Here is a 21,664-nt window from a genome sequence, read left to right as displayed (position 1 = left end):
CTCTGGGGATGTCAGGAGGCAGAGTGGCCTTTGGTTTTTGTTAGTGAGTCTCCTCTTTGAGTTGCTTCTGAAAATGTTTTGATAACTGATAGTCTCCTTGGAAGGAAAGCAGCAGCAGCAGCAGCAGAACATTGAAAACTAAAGCGGAGAAAGATGTGTTTTCCAAGTGTAGTGAAAATAAATGGAGGAAAGGTTGATTAAAGCTTTGAACATTGACTGCTAACTTTAAAGACATTGGATGAAATGCAAATCAAAACAACCCTGAGATTTCACTTCATACAAATCAGAATGGCTAAGATCAAAAACTCTGAAGACAGCAGATGCTGGCAAGGATGTGGAGAAAGAGGAACACTCCTCCACTGCTGGTGGGATTGCAAGCTGGTACAACCACTCTGGAAAGCAGAGTTCCTCAGAAAACTGGGCATGATACTATGGGAGGACCCCATTATACCATTACTGGGAATCCCAGAGGATTCCCCAGCATATAATAAGGACACATGCTCCATTATGTTCATAGCAGCCCTATTTATAATAGCCAGAAGCTGGAAAGAACCCAGGTGTCCCTCAATGGAAGAATGGAGACAGAAAATGTGGTACATTTACACAACGGAATACTATGCAGCTATTAAAAACAATGAATTCATGAAATTCTTAGGCAAATGGGTAGCACTGGAAAATATCATCCTAAGTGAGGCAACCCAATCACGAAAGAACACACATGGTATACACTCACTGATAAGCGGATAATACCCAGAGCTACTTGCAGAAGCTTGGAATACCCAAGACACAATTCACATATCAAATGATGCCCAAGAAGAAGGAAGGAGAGGCCCCTGGTCCTGGAAAGGCTCGACGCAGCAGTATAGGGGAATACCAGGACAGGGAAGCAAGCAGGAGGGGGTTGATTAGGGAACAGGGGGAGGGAAGAGGGCTTATGGGACTTTCAGGAGGAGAGAACCAGGAAAGGAGAAATCATTTGAAATGCAAATAAAGACTATATCTAATAATAATGAAAAGAAGAAGAAGAGAAAGCATAGACAAAGAGAGAGATGGCTGGGAACAGACTGCAGTCATCCAGTCCTCTCTTAGGTACAGATGCAGGAACATGAAACAATGGTTACAGACACAGCTCTTCTTTTGAGCACTGGTTCCTGGTAGGCTTGGTTCCTGCTCATTCCTCTGTTCTCCCAAAGTCTTACTAGAGCTAGTAGTTCCTCCTAACTTACAGACATAACTCAATAACTAGCTAAATGGCAGTAAGGAGTTCTTATTTTTCAAACTTCTCTTCCAAGATTGAAGATATACATAATGGGACATGAAAATCCCAGGATCATTGAGACACTGATTCAAAGTCTATCAAGTGGCATTTGAGTATCTACTCCTTCATTATGTCACCAAGACTCCAATCCATTGACGCCAGGGCTTATATACAGTTTCTTCTCCAGGATTTCTTTCTTCCTCTTTTGGTCCTGACAGCTGTTCAGCCACCTGAACAATAAACAGCAGCATCTACTTTGCATTCTGTGCAAAACCCTGTAGTACAGTGTTGACAAGCTGTCATGACTCAACTTCATTTCTTGGTCTTTTCTTCCCCCCCCCCCCCCCTCAGTGGAAGCTGGTATCATCTTGCCCATACAGACTCCCACTGCCCTTAACCACATCCTGCATGCTAATTGCCTGCTCATGCTCGTGTCTTCACATCTTGACTGTGTTTCTTGGCACAAACCTCTTGTTGCTCTTCTTCTGGTCTCACCAGGTTCAAACACTCTTGGCCATCACAGATACTTGTGAGCTATTTGATCATTAATTATGGAATTCAACCCATTTCTGAAATTTCAGCCCCCTTTAATTTCCAAAGTATTTTTTATTTACTTGCATTTAACTGTGGAGAAATTATAGACACGAAAAGCAGCCAGCTGAGAAATGTGAGAAACCACACATTGCCAAAAGCATTGTCCAATGTCTCTGTGACTCTTGTCTCAAACATTCAATTAAAAATGTAATTCCCAACAGGAACAGGAGCACACAAAGAGGAGCTGATATGATACTTTCTGGAGCTAACATTATGGTACAAGGGAAAGAAAACTGCCCTATATTTTGCCAAACATGCATGCCAATGCTCTGTTGTGGTATCTTGATCTCTATATAAGAAACTACTCATTGAGCTCATTCTTCTGAGAATGAAACTACATTCTTTTGAGCTCAGCACCTTATCAGAGATGGCCGTTGAGTAAAGCTCTAGTTCTTTTACCTTGAGGCGCATGATGAAGGAAACCCACACCAGATGTAGGTAGAATATTCAAGCTCTTCCTGAATAACCGCGGTCTGACAACTGTCTAGTGTGAGCATCCCAGTTCCTGAGCATCATTATCCCCAGGATACTTATTTCCTGACCCAGACTCAGGCCCTGTCATAGCTACCTCGCCTTCCACAGGGAACTTTCCCTTCCTCTCTCATGTTGCTGTCACCGTTCAACACTCATTCTCAATGGATGCCATGCTCAGACAATTCCCCCAGATTTGCACCAATTGTTTGAGGTTGCCTACATAGCTCCTGGTCTGAATAGATATTTTACTCCCAAATGCATCCATCAACCTCCCAATACTCAATGTGGAAGCTGGGGCCTCAGGAAAATGAAGAAATGTCCTTGTAAAAGAGCTCAAGGCAGCTGCATTGCCTCTTCCTGCCAGCAGAACAAAGGGAAGGCATTCTTTACCCCTTCCCCCATTTTAGGACACTGTCTTGCTGTACAGTCTAGCCTGACCTGGAACCCAGGATTTTCCTGCCTCACCTGGGATCACAAGTGTATGCCACCATGCTTGGCACTGACAGTATCTTGATCTTGGAGTTTTCACTATTCAGAACCGTAAGAAGATTCTGTTTTGGTTTGGATTTTTGGTTTTTGTGTTTCCTTTTATAAGCCACCCAATTTAAGGAATTTTGTTTTAGCAATACCACTGGATTAAAAACACCTTCCTGGAACCCCTCCCTCCCTAGGTCTCTTTCTCCCATCTTCCTGGGTTTGCCTGAAACTGACTATTAACTTTCCTTTTCTGAGCTAGAACTTGGCTCCTTCACAATCATCGAGTGCATAAAGCCATTGGCTCAAGTGATGACTAAGGATGTTGAACATGTCTTTAGATGCTTCTCAGCCATTCAATATTCCTCCTGTGAAAATACTTTGTTTAGCTCTGTACTCCATTTGTAATAGACCTCACGGTAGTGTCTGTCTGTTTATTCTTGTATTTCATACAGGATGAAAAGCTTTTAAGGCAAAGCAAAAGGAGTAACAGTTACAAAATCCCAAAGATGCATGAGTTTATTTTATATATATATATATATATATTTAGTGGAAGTGATAAGCCAAGTATTCAGAACTTCATCTGAACTTTGCCAGGATACTTTTATTCTAGTTTTGCTCAGCTAAATGCTAGGTAAATAGATGATAATCCATTCATTTGCTCATTGTTTTTCTGTGTAAAGCCAGGTGTGGTCAAGTGCACCTGTAGTCCCCAGTAGGCTGAGGTAGAATGATTCTGAATTCTAGGATAGCCTGGGATATATTCCAAGACTATCTTCATTCATCCCTAGAACACCTTTATTTCCTATTGCTTTGCTCTATGCCACAGTTGGATGGATTCTCTGAATGACCATATAAAAATATATAGGATATTCAGGGACTTACCTTTAAAGGAAACTCTGAAAGAAATTAATTGTATTTTTTTGTCCTTTACACAAATCATAAAAGATGACAGCTTACATAAAAAGTGAAAATTAACTTAGTGGCCCTTAAAAGGATCTCAACTAGGCTGGAGGGAGAGAGAGAATGGTGGGAGAGGGAGAGGGAAAGGGAGAGGGAGAGGGAGAGGGGAGAGGGGGATGGGGGAGATAGGGAGAGGGAGACACACAAAATGAGAGAGAGAGAGAGAGAGAGAGAGAGAGAGAGAGAGAGAGAGAGAGAGAGAGAGAGAGAGAGAGAAACAGAGAGAGAGAAACAGAGAGAGAGAAACAAAGAAAAGAAAGATATTTCCCTGGAATGTAGTCCCCCGGGTGGTGGGAGGGCCACTGTAGTAAGGTTTGCTACCCAGTTTCTCTCTGGCCTTGAACTTTGTTAAGGTTCTTTGTTCCTGGGTGTCAGAGCTACTCCTAATAATTACTTCTTTCAGCTAAATCACAGCTAGCACTCACTTCCAAAGGAAAGCAAATGACTTGGGTCACTCATAGGCTACTGCTCTTCTCTTCACTGTCATGCTAACTGAACAGCTTCTGATGGGCCATGACAGGGTATTAAGAGCTTTCTCATTCCCTGTAGTGTGGACGGCTTCCTTACTATCTCTGCTGTAATGAAAGGAAACCACTGGCTAGACGCACACTTCTTATGTGCATCAGGAAGATGATGTGAATGAAGAAGAGCAACATTTGAAAACTTCACAAACATTTGTAGAACAAAGTTTAGTTTGTTTTTAAGGTGTTATATTTGAAGTCGTGCTCCAGGATGATGCCAATTATGTTTTAGAACAATTTGTTGAAGCAATATATTTTACTGCAGATTACTTTAACTGGGATAAGACTGCCCCAAGGTGCCACAGGATCTTTAGAATACAGGCTCCAGATGTCTGTCTGAGAGACTTTAAGTAAGTTATTGGAATCTATTTCCAAGGAGTCATGGTCTAGCTCTTAATGTGTGGGGGTTTAGCTTTGTTTTAGGCCCCCTTACATTTCATTCCCTGACAGAGCAGCAGTGTGAAGTCACTAACAAAAGCATGAATATTTTTCTTCTGGAATCACTTTGGAGCTGAGCGGGCGTACCAGGGGAGCCCTGGCTGGTGGTGCTGACCTGCCGAAGGGCCTTAGAAGAACAGGACATGAGAGACTTGAGCCGCCTGTTGGAGAAGCCAGGAAGGGTCTATTGCTAATGATTGGACTCAAGATAATGACCCATACGTGGAGTGGCTGAATAGGTGCTATCAATTCATGTGGGAGTTAGGGCAGGCTAAACCTGCATTCCTCTGTGAAGACTGAGTCCTACTATTTGATGAGATTTTGGCAAAGGTAATGGGGCAGGTGGCTGTGAGTTTCAGGACTAGGAATAAGGAAGATAGCAAAAGCCATGATAGATAACAGAGATACCCCAAGGTGATTTCAGGAGGACAGGTGAAGCATAAGAGAACACTGCAAAAATGAGAAGAAACCCTAGGCCTAGCAGAACAGGCCAGTGATGCTGCAGTAAGGGGTAAAAGCCAGGTACTCTAGTGATGCTGTGGAAAGGGGTGAAACCCAGGGACTCTACTGATGCTGTGGTAAGGGGTGAAACTCAGGGACTCTACTGATGCTGTGGAAAGGGGTGAAAGCCAGGGACTCTACTGATGCTGTGGAAAGGGGTGAAAGCCAGGGACTCTAGTGATGCTGTGGTAAGGGGTGAAACCCAGGGACTCTACTGATGCTGTGGTAAGGGGTGAAAGCTGGGCACGCTATTGACACTACTGCAAGGCACAGCTTAACATGATGCAGGTTGAGCAATGGCTTCAGAATTCTCCCTGAAGGAAAGGGCTTAGAAGCTTTCCCTCAGAGCTGGGTCTTTTAGGATGACAAGGGAGGGAGAGGAATGAGTTAAGCTTGTAAAAGCATATGGTAACATTTCAAAAGACTGAGAGAAAAATTCTTGGTTCTTCACTAGTTTCTAAAAGTATTTGTTAAAGCATGTGTTTTACCTGCCCCTTACCAGAAAGGAAAAGGGAGAACTCCAAGAGCTCGGGGCCGGGAGGAGGCCTTGTAGCTTGACTGACAGCAGTTAAAGACATGAATAGGCCTGAGGGAGCGTCTTCTTGTGTTGTTTCCTACAGTTTCTTATGAGCTAACAGGTTTGATTGTAGCCTTTTTTATTCCTCCTAAGAGGCAGGTGATCTTGCAGTTCTGCCATATTGTTCCCCTATCATCTTCTACCACTACCTGCTTGCCGCATGGTTCTGTATCAGCTACTAACTCCAATAGAGTTGGACCAGGCTGTGTCTAAACTAAATGCTTGTGTATATGCTAAAGGCCAAATTTAGATTCTAAGCATATAGCAGACTGTTATAATGATAAAAATGTCTTGCCAGGTTAGGTCAAAGGTCATAAACCTTTGTATTCCTTGTGAAGGTAGACACCTTTGTCTAGTGAGCATTATTTTGAACTAGATTTGAGACAAATCGGGACACTGAGAAAGGTAGATGAATCCACATGGTGCTAATAACCCCACCAACCACATCACAGAGAAGAGAATGTCTTCCTGTGGCAGGAGTATGGCTTCTAATTGTTCCTGAGTTTCTAAAAGAAGTTGTGATGTGAGCTTGGATGAAGAGCCTACATGTGGGTAAGGGAAGAGACAGTTAGAGAGGTTCTGTAGACCGAGAAAGGAAACAAAGGAGTGGAGAAGTAGGAAGCGGAAAGATAGAGGCTCATCAGATGGATGGGAGGCTGGTATGAGGGTGGGAGGAGAGAGAGGGAGAGGAGCCATAGGTTGGGCAGGAGCTTGAGTGCATCCCAAAGGGACCCATCATTATCATTCAGGGCTGGGTTCAAGACAAGCTATTATATGAACGTCTAGTAAGGAATTTATCAGAGCTTTCCACAATGGGAAGTCCTGTGGCAAACCTGAATGTAGGAATCCTGGAGTTCTTTCCTGAATAACAGAGATATACAATGACATTGCTATTGTCAGCGTGGCATTACAGGGCCAGCATTACCAGCCTTATGAGAGTATACAAAGATTGCATGTTGCTGGAAAATGAGACACTTCTTTATGAGATTCTAAAGATTATATCTAGATTAATTTTGAAGAGTACATCCCAGGGGTGAATTAGAGTGAAGAACGTATAGCCCATGGTGGGGCAACTAAGAGAAAACATCCCATGTTTCCCCTTTAGGTGACAGACCACCCATTTTTCTACAAGAGAGATCTGAGGCAAACATTCTTAGGCATTCCTCAACAATAAGGTGAAATGGTTTAAGAAATTGAAACCCAGTTTTGCTTTAGAGTCTTCTTTGTTGCTTGGACCAAATAAGTCAGCTGGTCAGGTTGAACTTGACCTTAAAAGGGAATTTATAAACTGAACTTGGATACAGGTTTGCCACGAGGAAAAAGGGGCCATCACTGTCAGAAGGAAGTGAAAGTCTCACTACCTAGTCTCCCAGATCAGGATCAGGACATCTGTCTGGGAGAGGGAATGGTAGACTTGCAATCACTAGTTACATTGAGTTACAGATGCCGGAGAGAAGGTTTGACTCCTTGGCCCCTCCAATTCCTAAGAAAAGAAAAATAAGAGGAAGAAGAAGAGAGTGGCTCATTAAGGGGGAATTAGCTATGAAAATGCTCCCAGAACAATTGTATCAAGTGTTAAGAGGGAAGGGATACACAAAAATAAGAAAATCAGCCCCTAATGCTATGGCCCAAAGCTGGCTGCCCTCCTTTATCTGTGTCCTCTCCATCCGTCCCCCCTCCCCCTAGGGCTTAAAACAATATCTTCTTAAGAAACAAAAAGAGGGAACTATACCCTCCAAGGTCACCAAAAGCACATCTCGCTTTTGTCTTGTTTTAAATTTTGTGCAAACTGATGCTGCAGGTCAGTCTGCAGAGGATCACCACTGGCATCCAGTCACTTCCAGCTCATATGCCGTGGCTAAATGGCGGGACCCCCTAACTAATACATGAAATGGTCCAGACCCCATTTTAATATGGGAGTGAGGTTCTGTCTGTGTTTTATCACAAAAAAGAAGACAGAGCTTGATGGCTGCCTGGAAGATTGGTCCATCAAGTAGACTCAGATCCAGAGTCTTCTAGTAAATATGATTCCAATTATAAAGATGTCTCAAAATCCCTATCAGCCAGAGCCAGCTGAGTTAACTTAAAACTTAGTCTTCACTCTTACCTGAGAAGTAACAAGTTTCTGTTAGTTCTCAAAGCCACTTCCCACACACCTGGTAGGCAGATTTCGTGTCTAATAGATTTTGTTGCTAATTTACAACTGAATTGAATACCTGGCACATCCTCACTGACAACTTTAATCCTGTTTGCTCTCAACTTTTGACTTTACATCTTAAGCAGGTAGGTTGCTTTTCACACAGGATCGCCTTCAGCAAGGCTCAGTTATTCACTATGTCAATTATTCATCACTATAGAAAATACATTGAGTACATATTTATATGTCCTTTGTGGCTTTGGTCTGTATGAGAAAAAGGTGTGCTAATGAAGGCGGGTAGTCAGAGATGGACAACTGGGGTTCTAGAGTTCCTATCAACCTAAGACAGAGCCAGAGCCAAAAGGCCGTGTTTGTTCATAACAAACACTAAAAGATTGTGTTTGTTCAAATAAACACAAACAAGCTATACATATCAATAAAGACAGGTAAGAAAGAGTGTAGACTCAGACCTAAGCCAGACATGGTCACCAGCTGCCTTATTTCCCAGACAGGATCATAGATCATAAGTAAATCTTGTACTTCCCGTCACAGCTCATCTTTAAAAAAATTAAAAAGGGGGAATTGTGCCCTTCCGCTGGCCTTGAACAGCCTAACCAGACCTTAACTGTTTGCCACAGTCAGTCTTCCGCCGACCTGTGTGGAGTCTTCGACCTAGATGGAAGTATCCTGTCTTGTCACATCTGCAGCTTCCTGCAGGAACAGACTGCCCACTGATCTTGTTTTGCAATAGAATCCAGTTGAAACAAAGCATAGGTCCTTGGTTTCCCCCTATATATTCAGAGCTGATCATTAAACTTTTGAGCCTTGATCAGAAAGAACTTTGTCTTGGCTCCTTATTTTTCTCACCCGCCCATTCTATTTCATGCCCAGCTCTCCTTCGAGGTGTATTCAGTTCATCCTGTGCCTGCAGGATGGCTACATTTTTCCACCACCTTCAGATTACACCAAAAAGTTGCCTTGTACTGGGATCTTTGATTGTGAACAAGACAGGCTTTCACAAAAGAACAGAAAGGAATACTTTATTGTGTACCCTATAGGGCAAGGGTGGTCCAGAATCATAGTGCAGGTTCTTTTAAGTCTCATGGAGAAAAGCACTAGCCAGAGACTTTTAGTTTTCTACAGGTCCTTTGGTTGACTATTATAAGTACCAGAAAGAAGAGAGACAGAGTGAGACTTCATAGAAGCTGCAATTATATTGTGCAAACAGTTTGGACGGTCAGTGACATGAATGGATATAAAAAAGAGTTTATCAAGGACATGAGAAGATGATGAATTTACTGAAAAATACACAAAAGAGACATCATAGAGGAGACCCTGACACCAAGAGGGGGCAGATCTTCCTATAATAGTTACTTGCTCTTATTCCATGGACCATTTGTGCAAGAGTCATACCTGAGTAGATGTAGGTATCTCACTCTCTCACTAGGAAAGTGCAAATTGCAGAACACATTGCATTTCTTGACACTGGACTTCTGGGGAGGATGATTTATGTATAAGAGTTAAGCTTCATATATGTCTGTGAATAGCATCGTAAGTGACCAAAGTTAGGTACAAAGTAGTCATAGCCTAGTTGTTAAAGTGTGGGAGTTTAGCATTTATGTGTGTGTGTTTGTGTGTGTTTCTGTATCAACTGTATGGTTTGACTTTAAATGTATTTTCCTCTTGATTTCTATATTAACCATGGTATTGTAGAGGAACAGAACAATAGACTAATGTAGCAATCTAGAGAATTTGACAGACAGCATACATGGGACAGACCTAGGCCCTTTGCACAGTTGAGCATGTAATAGTTGTGCTTCTAGGTCTTCATGTGGAACTCCTAACAGAAGGAACAGAGATTTCTCTGACTCTGTTGTGGGCTCTGGATCCCTTTTCCCTAACTGGGCTGCATTGCCGAGCCATAATGGAAGGAGTTCCTAGTCCTACTACAGCGTCATATGCCAAGGTGGATTGGTATCCATGGGAGGACTCCCCTTTTCAGAGGAGAAAGCCAGAACTGGAGGATGGGGCAGGAGGGGAAACTGATCAAAATGTAACTTAATTAAAAAGAAAAAAGAGGGGTTGATAAACTGGCTTATCTGATAACATCGAAGTAGGGTAACAATGGCCATACTTGCTAGTCCATGAAATGTCTCCACAATTCCATTCTGACACTAAAGATCTAGAGGACTCCTAGAGAGCTACTGGTCTTCGGTCTATGTAGGAGGCAACAGAATCTGTGTTTTGATGCCAGTCACAGATGCAGCAGTACTAATGAGATAGATGAACTAGAAAGCAATAGGGAAATGGGGTAGATGTGGTGGTTTGAATGAGAATGGACTCCTTAGGGCCATATATTTGAATAATTGGTCCCTAGTTGGTAGAACTATTTGGGAAGGTGTGGCCTTGTAGGCAAAGGTATTATCACTGCGGGTAGAACTTGAGGTTTTAATAGGGAACATTATTCTCAGTTAATTCTCTTTCTGCTTCATGCCTATGGGTAAAATGTAAGCTCTCAGCTACTGTTCCCATGCCGTACCTACCTGCCAGCTGCCTTGCTACCCACCATGATGCTCACAGACTCATGCTCTAGAATTGTAAGCCCACATTAAAGGCTTACTTCAGTAAGTTGCATTGGTCATGGTATCCTCTCAGAGTAATGGAAAAGTAACTCAGACAGTAGATGGACCTGCTAGATGCATGGGAAGGCAGCACAACAGGCCAAAAGCAGGGTGTCAGACTTTTCCCTGAGACTTTCCTTGATTTGGCTGCCATTGGAATGTGCCAACCATGTTTACGGTATGTCTTTCCAATGAAATAACCTGATCAAGCAGATACCTTTCTGTTGTGCCCAGTGGCTGATCTCTCAGTATATTATGTATCCAGTCAACTTAGACGGGACCACTACAGTTAATATAACTGGCATTTAGGGGTGTTCACTAAATTGCTTCATCAAGATGCATTTAGTCTAGCTATTCATAAACTCACAAAAATACATCTATTAAGACAGACAAAAGTAAGTTCTATCCTTAAGGGTCTGTTTGGTATAATAAACTGACCCCTGAAAAGGACAAGTTTTTTGATCAGTTTGCTGAGTTACACTGGAGAAAGATTTAGTCCTGAGACTTAATTATCTCCTCTAGAAAATGTTGAGAGAGAGATTTACAATTTATGTTATAATAGTATCTTTAGGTTTGTTTCAGTAAGGTCTGAGTTGAAACTTTTTTTCTCTAATCAAAGTAAAATGCAAAAATAATCTCCACCCTCCTGTTCTTTGTCCTCCACTCTAGTTACTTCTTGTTATTTCTTGTATGCAGATAAAAGTAAGGTGGGGAAGGACAGTTTGTTTCAAAGTGATCTAGACAGTAAAAGGACTTGCTTCACAAGCATGATGACCCAAGTTCAACTCCTCATGCTCAAATCCATCAAAACAGACGTAGCTCTTCAAATTTGTCTTCTCACCTCTTCAAGCAATGGCACAAATGTGTGTTCATGCACATGCACACACATGCACACACATGCACACACTTGTACACACATGCACATAGGCAATAATGATATTGATGATGAGATAATAGTACTACTAATAAAAGTAATAAAAGTAGGACCAGAAATAAAATGGCAAATGTAGTAATTTTTTTCATATTTAAAGGTTTTCCTCCTCCTCCACCTCCTCCTCCTTTTCCTCCTCCTCCTCCTCCTTCTCCTCCTTTTCCTCCTCCTTTTCCTCCTCCTTTTCCTCCTCCTTTTCCTCCTCCTTTTCCTCCTCCTTTTCCTCCTCCTTTTCCTCCTCCTCCTCCTTCTCCTCCTCCTTCTCCTCCTCCTCCTCCTTTTCTTCTTCTTCTTCTTTTTCTTCTTCTTCTTCTTCCTCCTTCTTCCTTCTTCCTCCTCCTTCTTCTTCTTCCTTCCTCCTCCTCCTCCCCTTTTTAAAGAAAATGAAATACAAAATCATGGTCTGTTTTCCAAGAAATTCAAGAAAACAGAAGGTCACAAAACTTTTTGTCTTTGCAAGGGGTAAAATAAGGGGTCAGTCTTGAAATGACCCATAACAGGCAGACCAAATAGGTGGAAGATTCTCTCTACCTTCCACAGGTCCTCTGTCATACACTGACAGTGGACAGATTACCAGGAGAAAAGGCTCATGCATGTGTTCAACATGCTGTGTGCATCAGAGGCCCTCATGATATGTAACTTAAAGAGGGGCAAATGCATGAAGCATAAATACTCTCTATAGGGGAGAGAAAATAGAGCCAGGGAACCGTTGACACCTGCGGGGGATAGTAAATGATTTCTAGTAGGAAGGAATGAGCCCCAAGGAGCAGACGGCAGTTTGGAACCAGGTTGCTCTCATCTCTGGACATTGGGAGTCACGCGTTAAGGAAATAGGATATCAATGCAAATCTTCTGCAGACTGAGTTTCTCTAGGAATACTGCAAATTATGTCATCAGAAGAGTTGATGGAGTCTATTTAAGTATAGCGAGGGTCTTTGGTGCCTTTCCCTCTCCAGTGATAGAGTTTCCTGGTTCCTTGGCAAGGCTCCTAGGGAGGTTATTTAAGAAGGTTGTATTTGTTGAGAAGTTTACTTCTTCAGATTAGAGGATGTGAGAGAGTCCTTGCGTGCTTTGGGGCAGAAGAAGGAAGAGAAAATTAGACAGACCTTGGTTCAGAGAACAGTCGTAAGGCCTTCCACTTTCTTTTAATTCGAAAGCATGCCAAAACCATAATGTGAGGTATTGTTTCTTTAAGCCTTAAGGAGGTAGGATACAGAAAATAAAAATTGGACCAGATTGCTAAATAGCCATTCCAGTTCATATCCTATAGTTAAAAATAAATTCACCTTTTGGTGTCTTTAGGAAGAGACTATGAATGACCCAAAGGCACAGAAGGAATATGTATCACCAAACACCCTGTCAAAGGGGAAGTTGCTCTCTTCTTTTTTAGGTATAGATGTCGGTGAATGATAAAGGATATTGACAAGGTGGGGCTTTGAAATGACATTTTAATTCTTTGTCATCATACTGTAAATATGAAGATACTATTGGAATAAATCCCCCCCCCCCTTTTTTAAATGGAAGTCTGCAAAACTAAATGAAAACAAAGAAGTAGGTCAAGATGCAGTAGGAAGGCATCCCTGCTGCAGGGCTTTCTAGAGCCCTGCCTATACAGCTAAGTTGCTCCTTTTCAGACCATTAGTGTTTTTGGGAAGTGGAAGATCAGTGGTTTTCAAAGCGTGGTTGGGGACATGGGGAATGTAAAACTCCTTTCAGGGGACTCAGAATCTAAACCATCTTCATAGGGCCACTGTGCCGTTTGGTTTGCTTTGTTTGTTTGTTTGTTGTCATTCTGTCATGAGAACGTGGTGGCATACCTCAGGGCGTGTAGGACATAGCCAGAGACTGAGCAGAGCAGCAGCTGTGAGCATCCCGATGGCCATGGGAAGCTGCATTTTAGAGGCAGTTCCTCAGAGAGCAGGGCGGGGTCATCTTTCTCGCTTCTCCTTCACTTGAACTTTGGTTTGTTTTGCTGCCTTCTCCTCCTCCTCCTCCTCCTCCTCCTCCTCCTCCTCCTCCTCCTCCTCCTCCTCCTCCGTCCTCCGTCCTCCGTCCTCCATCCTCCTACTCCCCTTTCCTCCCCCTTCCTCCCCCTTCCTCCTCCTTCCTCCCCCTTCCTCCTCCTCCCCCCTTCCTCCTCCTCCCCCTTCCTCCTCCCCCTTCCTCCTCCCCCTTCCCATTCTTCCATTCCCCTTCATTCTTCCTCCTCCTTTCTCTTCCTCCTTCCTCCTTTCTCCTTCCTTCTTCTTCCTCCTCCTTTCTTCTTCCTCCTCTCTCCCCCTCCTTTCTCCCCCTTCTTCCCTCCTCCTCTCTTCCCCTTCCTCCTCCTCCTTCCTCCTCCTTGGTCCTTCTTTTTTCTTTTTATTCCTTCCTCCTCCTCTTTCTTTCTCTCTCCTCCTCCATCCTCCTTCTTCTTTCTTCTTGTTTGCTGTTTTTCTTCCTTTGTCATCTTTTTTATCATCTTCTTTGTCATTGTCTTGTTCCTCTTCTTGCGTTCTTGTTCTTCTTCCAAAAACATTACATTCTTAGCAAATAAGTAATGCTTATTTTTTTTTCAGCTTTAATATTTAATGCCATAATAACGATAGATTAAAAAATACACAAGGAAACGCTTTCAGCACCATGTGCTGGCTGAGATCACGTGGAAATGAAATCTTCTGCTCAACTTTATTATACTTGGTAGATGGTGCTTTATGGTTTTCAATTCGTTTTGGAATGAGCATTAATGTAAAAGACCTATTCCTTAAAAAAGAGAAAATAGGGTAACTGGCCACTTACCAGGATAGTTTTAAGAAGGTTCCTGATGTTTAGCTTTTGTCTATCTATAGGATAAAAGTTAAGTATATTTTCAAAAAAAAAAAGGGATACAGTATGTGAACTGACCACACCTGAAAGAAAGTTAATATTAAGAGGAAAAAAAAAGCTAGATTGACAGAATCCATCAAAGGCAAGGCAATTATTGAACATTTGCTGTATCCCATTCTTTACCCTAATATTTAAAATAGAAAAATAGTTCAATGATATTTACCAGTAATACAAAAAGAAATTAAAAAACAAAGACAAAAAGGGTTCATGATTTAATGATTTTTTTTCTAGGTTATCACAAATCAATTCAGCACCTAAATCTACTGAAGCCACAATATTGAGTCCTTTCATCAGCGCTGAGGTATAAGACTAGTGTTCTGTGAATGTGTTCAAGGCAGGGCTTGACAGAGAAGATATGACTATGTAACAATGCTGTAATTCAGTGCCCTGGAATTTTTCTGCACATGCTATCTTAATGGAAGTTTACCAGAAATTTCTTGCCAGAATAAACACATTTCCTTCAGGAATGAAAGGCTTAATGTTCTTCTATTCAGCCGCACCTCTTTCATGCGAGCAGATAAACCAAATTATTTGGTATTAGTTATTATACTTCTCCCAGTTCACAGGACTCATCTTAGTCTCCAACGGGGACCGTAAGAGCTAGAGGTACAACATAAGAAAATGGCAGCCAATTCTATACTCCCGTGAGAGGGAAAGCAAAAGGAAAGACACGATGCTCACATAGTTAACATTAAATAAACAACAGCAAAAACGAAATGGGGAACATCTATGAATCGGTTTTAGGTATCCTGACAGCCGTCCTGATTAAGGACGTGAACCGCACACAGGCGAACAATGGAGCCGTTGATTCTGGAAACGTAAACATTTCATGAGACAGGGTGACGTTTTATGAATGATTTTCAATCAAGACTGAAAATTCTACACTGACAGTCCTGACTATACAGTGATAAGTGGTGTTAGTCGCTGGCTTCAGAGCTACATTCCTGTGACATACCTGGGTGAATGGGCTAGGAGGAAGGGCGGATGTAGTATTTGCTTTAAGGTTGGAGGACACCCACAGTGGACAATGGAGCCTAGATGAAAGAGATTCCCAAACTTCCCGCTATTTCCTCACTAACTATTTCCCTGAAATCTACTTCAAGGTTGTTGCCAGGGAATGAGGTATTATTTATGGGGTGGGTGTCTCACTCTGTAGCCCAAGGTGACCTTACATTTGCAATGCTGCTGGCTTAGTCTCCTGAGTGTTGAGATTGCTAGGGTAGGGGGCCATACCCTACTCCAAGGAGAGACTGCAATGATCCTTTCATTCTTACAAGCCGCATTAATAAAATCTGTAAGACCCAGAGAACCCCTTTAACAAATAAACCTTGCCTACTAGCACATCACAGCCAGCTGCCCGGTTATGGCCCATTTCTTTGGAAGTTTTTTAACATATTTTTTTTCATTTTAACAAACTATTTGCAATTCAACTGGATAGATTTGTCTGAGTTTAAGGACCTTCTCCCTCACATGGACATTAAGAGCCTATTCTCTAAATAATTATTGGAAAGAGCAGTTTAGATGTGAGAATATCATTCATGGATTACTAACAAATTTAACTTTATTATGTTTCTCTTTATTGTCAATATGTACAGGAAATAAAACTGGTCTAGCAGTTATTGCTTCTTAGCTGTCCTTTTTGGGAGATAAAATGTACTTTGAAATTAGAATAATAAAACACTTTCCACCAACTATTATCCCACTCAACAGTACTTTTTAAATAGAAAATCATTTTATGTAAAGAAAAAAAAACCCACCAGAGATGAAAGTCTTGTTTCTTTGAAGTGTTTCTATGCCATTTTCTTTCTATCTATGAATAATAAGAAATAAAAAATAATTTTATTCTTTATTGGTTTTTATTGTAGATTCTCATAATTTGTTGTCAGAAGTAGGTGGGATGTGAGTCTAAGGAAACGCAGTTCAGTTGATGGCATAAAGATCTCATTCAAGCGCTGCTGAGAGAGGCAGCAGGTTCTCTGCCCAGGCATTGCTTGCTGCCAAGTCTGGTGACCTTAGTTCAATGCCAAGGACCTAGGCAATAACCTCAGAGAACGGAGTCTGCTGAGTTGTGCCTTGACTTCCACACATAATCCATGATTTTCAAGCCCTCTCCTACTCACAATAAATAAATGTAACGAAAGTAAATCTCATTCAATTCATTCTTTTCATAGATAACAGGAAATGTCTGAGGTAATTTGAAGTTATTCAGAATTTCCAGTAAATGGGTATTTCGACGTGTTAAAATTTATTTTTATGTGCAAGTTATGAGTACATTTATAAGGTTTTAAGGTCCTTTATTCAGTAGACTGTAAAGGGAATTTCATAAATTAGCTTCTGTATATTTCTCTACCGAAAGTAAGATAGAAATGACAACAGCACCTTATTCATGGGTGGTAGCAGTTGCCTATACATTGGTTGAGTTTGGTATATAAATATAATTGATAAAAATTATACACTATATAAAAATTTACTCCCTATTTTTTTGTGAATAATCAAGTCTCATTCTAGTGCTTTCCAAATACCAAGTGTCATAAGACATTACCAATTATCGTATGTCATATGACATAAGAGAAAGGGCAGATTTAGTCATTCCTTTCTTGTCATTCTTTTCGGAAGAACATGCAACTTGAATGAATCATTAAACCGTTTCCCTTGGCGTGTTACTGACCATAAAACCCTGTCAATTAAGAAAACAATGGTGAACTTTAGGAGTTTCTCGACTTCCACAGCTCTGTGCCGTGATGTTTTGGAAATGGTGCCATCTTTTCTCATCTGAAAAGAACCACATTTTGTTTTGCATTTATAGTCGCAGATATGGCCAGTACACCATGAACCAGGAAAGCTCCACCAAAGTTTCAGAGAGACCTCCATTTGATCGATCAAGTTCTCAGGATTCTTTGGATGAAGTATCAATGGAAGCCTATTGGACAGAACTAGAAAACATCAAGAGGTCGAATGAAAATCGCCAAGAAGGTCAAGAGGCCATCGTTGTCAAAGAACCCGATGGTAATGTCTACGTGAATAAGATATGTCTTCATTTGTAGAAATGGATGTCCAGCAAGGAAGGGACCAGACCCCAAATAATGCTACTGGTTGCTTTTGAACTTGAAGGTTGCTGGATAATACTATATAAAAGAGTTCAGTTACCAGGTTCAAGTGTTGTACCTGGCACAAACTCACTTCGTAATGATAGCCATTCCATTAGACATTCAGCGAGTTACACTTACAGCTTAAAAATCATCTACACTGACTTAGTTCCTTCTATAACATATCAGCCTCAAGGCTATTTCATCTCCAGGATATGTGAATGGTGATGGTAAGCTTCCAACTCTACCGTGCTTCAGTGTTTCCATTTGTTAAGTAGCTTGATTCGTTTGCACTATGTTGTTTTGAAATTTTCTTTCTACTATCTCATATGTGCTGCTGTAATCTTTCTCCTTTAAGGAAGAACAAATAAGTTTATTCTACTTCTCCATATATGGTAGTCATTTCAGCATTTGAGAGTATTCATCTTGTTTCTAGCCAATACATTTCTTCAAGGCCAACAGGTATAAGCAACCCGTGTGTGTGTGTTTTTTTTTTTTTTTTTTTTTTTTTTTTTTTTTTTTTGACTTCTGCTAGATCTGGTCCTGTATTGTTTATCACAGTATCCAGACAGCATGCTTTGCCAAAGCTTTTGAATGCTAAAAAGACATAAGCATTTTCAGTTCCTTTAGTTAAAACGCTCCCTTAGTTGCTTCTTTCTGGTAGTTAGCACATTGTTTTTTTTTTTTACTTTTCTTCCCAACAGTATTTTTTTATATATACTTTATTATTATACTTTGTATTCTAAAGTAAACATGAAATACTTCACTTTTTAATATTTTTCTTGATTTTTATACTATTTCTTTAATCTTTTAAAGTCATGAAGTCACCATATCCGTGATGCCTGATTTGTCATCAAAACTGTGGCTTTCTTTCTGTGACATTCATAAATATGCATGTATATTTTCGTGGACCAGTAGTTACATAAATGCCAAAAGAAAACAAAGTCATTATCAGTTCTGTGATCCATTAGTATAGACACAGTTAACTGTCACCTCAGTGTCTGAGTTAAGTAACCCTAAATAGTATTTTCTTTTTTGCTATAATAATGCTTTAAAACTCTGCCAGTAATAATCTGAGGCCTGGCTTCTGCACTCTTGTTCAACAGGGCCTCACTATGTAGAACATAACTGTTTTAATTTTTCTAATCTTCCTGCCTCAGCCTTCTAAGAGCTGGGATTTTAGGAGTGTGTCACCATACCAGGCTTGGATATTTTTCTCAATTTAGTATTTCTCAGACTGATAAGAGAAAACCATATTTGGCTAATTTGATGTCTCATTCATTTTCTCCTACATTTTTCTAAATACATTATGAGTAAAACTTATCTTATTTGTCATAATTATTATCATTTTTCAGTCTGTGTTTCAATACAGGAGCAACTTTCCAGTCAGTCAGTAGGAAACAATATGTTAGGGAAAACCATACTTAAGCTTTGGCTGTTTGAAAATTCTCCAGACTTAAGTTGAATTAACAGATGATGAAGACCAATGGACATAATTTTATATACTCATTATTATTATTTCTTTGTCTTCCTCCTCCTTCCTTTTTCCTCTTCCTCCTCCCTCTTCGTCTGAGGTGATCTCCTGGAACTCACTGTATAGATCGGGCTGGCCTCCCACTTATAAAGATCCATCTTCCCTTGCCTCCTGTGCTGGAATTAAAGGTCGGAGCCACAGCGCCGACCTTTTCCTAGATTTTAAATAGTTTGAGTTTTCCTTCTAATTTTAATGTACTAAGTGGGGCATAACAATCTTGTTTTCCTTGCCCTGACAATGCCAAACTCCTTCCTCACCATCACCTTGGCTTGGCACATCTGGAGTATTGTTTTACCTATTCGTTTGTTCATCAGTGATCACAATGGCCAGCTGTTTTCCTTGAGACTCAGGTTATTGATGCTTGGTTTCTACATTCAAGGAGTTACTCTAGTGCAGAAGGACAGACATCAGTGACACAGATGAGAATATTTGCAAAGTGTTATGATTTTTGGTCATGTAGTAGCTGTGATGGCTCTCATTTAGTTTATACAATAAAAAGCAGAATTAAATTTGGAGAAGGTTCTGAAATGGGATGTAGACTTTTTTTGTGTCTTTTGTGACCTTTTTTACTTATTTCTAAACATGGTACTTCAGGTGACTCTATTCTAGTTTTCCATCTAGTCTTATATAAGCTTCATTAGGTCTTAGAATCTCTTGATATACAGGAAATGATTGGTTCTAGGACCTCCAGAGTATCCAATCAACAGATACATACTAAAATGTCTTTTATGAATTTGCATCAACCTGTTTACGTACTCCTATATTCTCGAAATCATCTCTGTGTTATTTAGAGTACTCGATGCAATGCAAAGTACTATATAGATAATTATGATGTTGTGTTTAAGAAATGACAAGAAATTAAATGTCTGTGGTCAGGCATGGTCGGGCATGAAGGAGTCTGTTACAGAGGAGTCCAAAACCATAGAGTCTGCCTGAGCTATAAAGTGAGACTTATAAAGTAAAAGAAAAATAAATAAGAAAAAGAATGGAAAAATAGTTGATATCTATGCTCAGATCAGGCACTACTTTTAGCAGCACATCAAATTTAGGTAGGTTGAATCTTCAGATAGAGAGATCACAGACGTGGAAGGCAACTGTGATTTATAATTTAATTCCTACTTTCCTTGTTCTCAATTGATTCCATTATCTAATTAGTTCTCATGCAATCTGTCTTTTTTCATTGAAAATAATGTTCTTTAAAAATACATTAATATCTATATTATCTGATGCACTCATTTGAGAAAAAGTTAGAAAATTTAATTTGAAATTCCCATTTACATTTTTTTTCACTATCTTGCTATGTGCCTCATTAGCTACATGGAACTGAGAAAACAAACCCTTTTGGAGATTCGTGTTGGGCTCCAAGATAGCTTTAAGTTCAAGCCAAGACACCAGGCCTCCATGCATGCTCGCAACACCAACTTCTGTATCAGCTGCTGGAATGTGTTATCTCTTCATTGCTTGATCATCTCTGGGAGAATGGCAGTACAGCCTTCCCTAGTTAATATGCAAGAACTTGTAGAGGTTAATTACATGTGAAACAATTTTAAAAATTTTAATTAAGTATATATGAAATTGACTCAAAATTTGCTATCACCATGGCCAGAGAGGATGGCAGTTGTCCAAGTTTCGAATAATAATTCTCAGCTCCGTGGTTTGGTTATATTAGAAGCATTTCACACAGGATTTCTGATAGTCTAAAAATAACGTTTTTATTCCTTTTGATTTCAAAACCATTTCTTTCTTATTAAAAAAAAACCCTTTTTAGAGGGCGAACTGGAAGAAGAGTGGCTCAAAGAGGCGGGTCTGTCCGATCTTTTTGGAGAGGCTGCTGATGACCCACAGGGAAGCATCGTGTTCTTGTCTACGCTGACCCGGACTCAGGCAGCAGCCGTTCAGAAACGGGTAGAAACTGTCTCCCAGACCCTGAGGAAGAAAAACAAACAGCACCACATTCCTGACGTCAGAGACATATTTGCTCAACAGAGAGAGGCACAAGAAAAAGTAAGATTCTTTTCTGATATGAAAGCAAATGATGAAGTGCTTAGAGTCCTTTGGACCAGTCCAGTTTAATTCAAGTCATTACAAACTTAATGAGCACCTATTTGTTCTCTACCCAGTGTCAAAGCACTGGGTTGGCAGTGATCCAGTGTTCTTGAGTTTTGTCCTTCTAGAACTTAAACCCCAGAGAGACAAACACCTAAGCAAGTTCAAATTCCTTGCAATAATTCTGTACTAGGGAGCATGGGGTCCTTGGAGTAAATGTGTCTGTCACACCACTGAGTGGGAAGGAGTAGTGGAGAAGACCTTCTACACAGCTTGGGTGCCAGTTGTTTTTGATAGAAAAGTAAGATCCAGGGCATTAGTCCTTACCTGTTATTGCTTGAGGAAATCATTGAATTCCAGCTCACGGAAGGATAGGTAGAAGTGAAATATCAGGGAAGTAATAGGAGCTGGGTCCTTGAGATATAAAGGAATATCTTCATTGTGTCTAGCCCCTGCACCTTATATGGCATATAGATTTGAAATAAGATAAGCCCAAATGGTTAATGTTTTCATGGAAGATGTTGATTCTGATGGAAACAGAAGAGTGTTTAATGAAGAGACTTTAGAAGATAGTACAAGTGCTAGACCTGTGTGGCCCTGGATGGTGCTGTGCAGAGTAGCCCATTGATAGAACACTCAAAGCT

At 40.7% G+C, this 21,664-nt stretch overlaps 1 protein-coding gene across 1 annotated transcript in view; it reads left to right on the top strand.

The window, feature by feature from the left end:
* Window positions 1-21,664, top strand: part of Arhgap18 (Rho GTPase activating protein 18) — a 153,259-nt gene that overhangs the window by 67,698 nt on the left and 63,897 nt on the right. Inside the window, exons 2-3 of the mRNA XM_052169370.1 lie at window positions 17,161-17,360; window positions 20,743-20,978. Coding sequence (XP_052025330.1) covers window positions 17,161-17,360; window positions 20,743-20,978 — 436 coding nt within the window. The remainder of the gene's footprint in view (window positions 1-17,160; window positions 17,361-20,742; window positions 20,979-21,664) is intronic.

This window comes from Apodemus sylvaticus, chromosome 23, assembly GCF_947179515.1.
Source record: "Apodemus sylvaticus chromosome 23, mApoSyl1.1, whole genome shotgun sequence".
In the NCBI taxonomy this organism is placed as follows: domain Eukaryota; kingdom Metazoa; phylum Chordata; class Mammalia; order Rodentia; family Muridae; genus Apodemus; species Apodemus sylvaticus.
The sequence above is the reverse complement of the archived record's forward strand: the minus strand, read 5'-3'. Positions and strand labels throughout refer to the sequence as shown.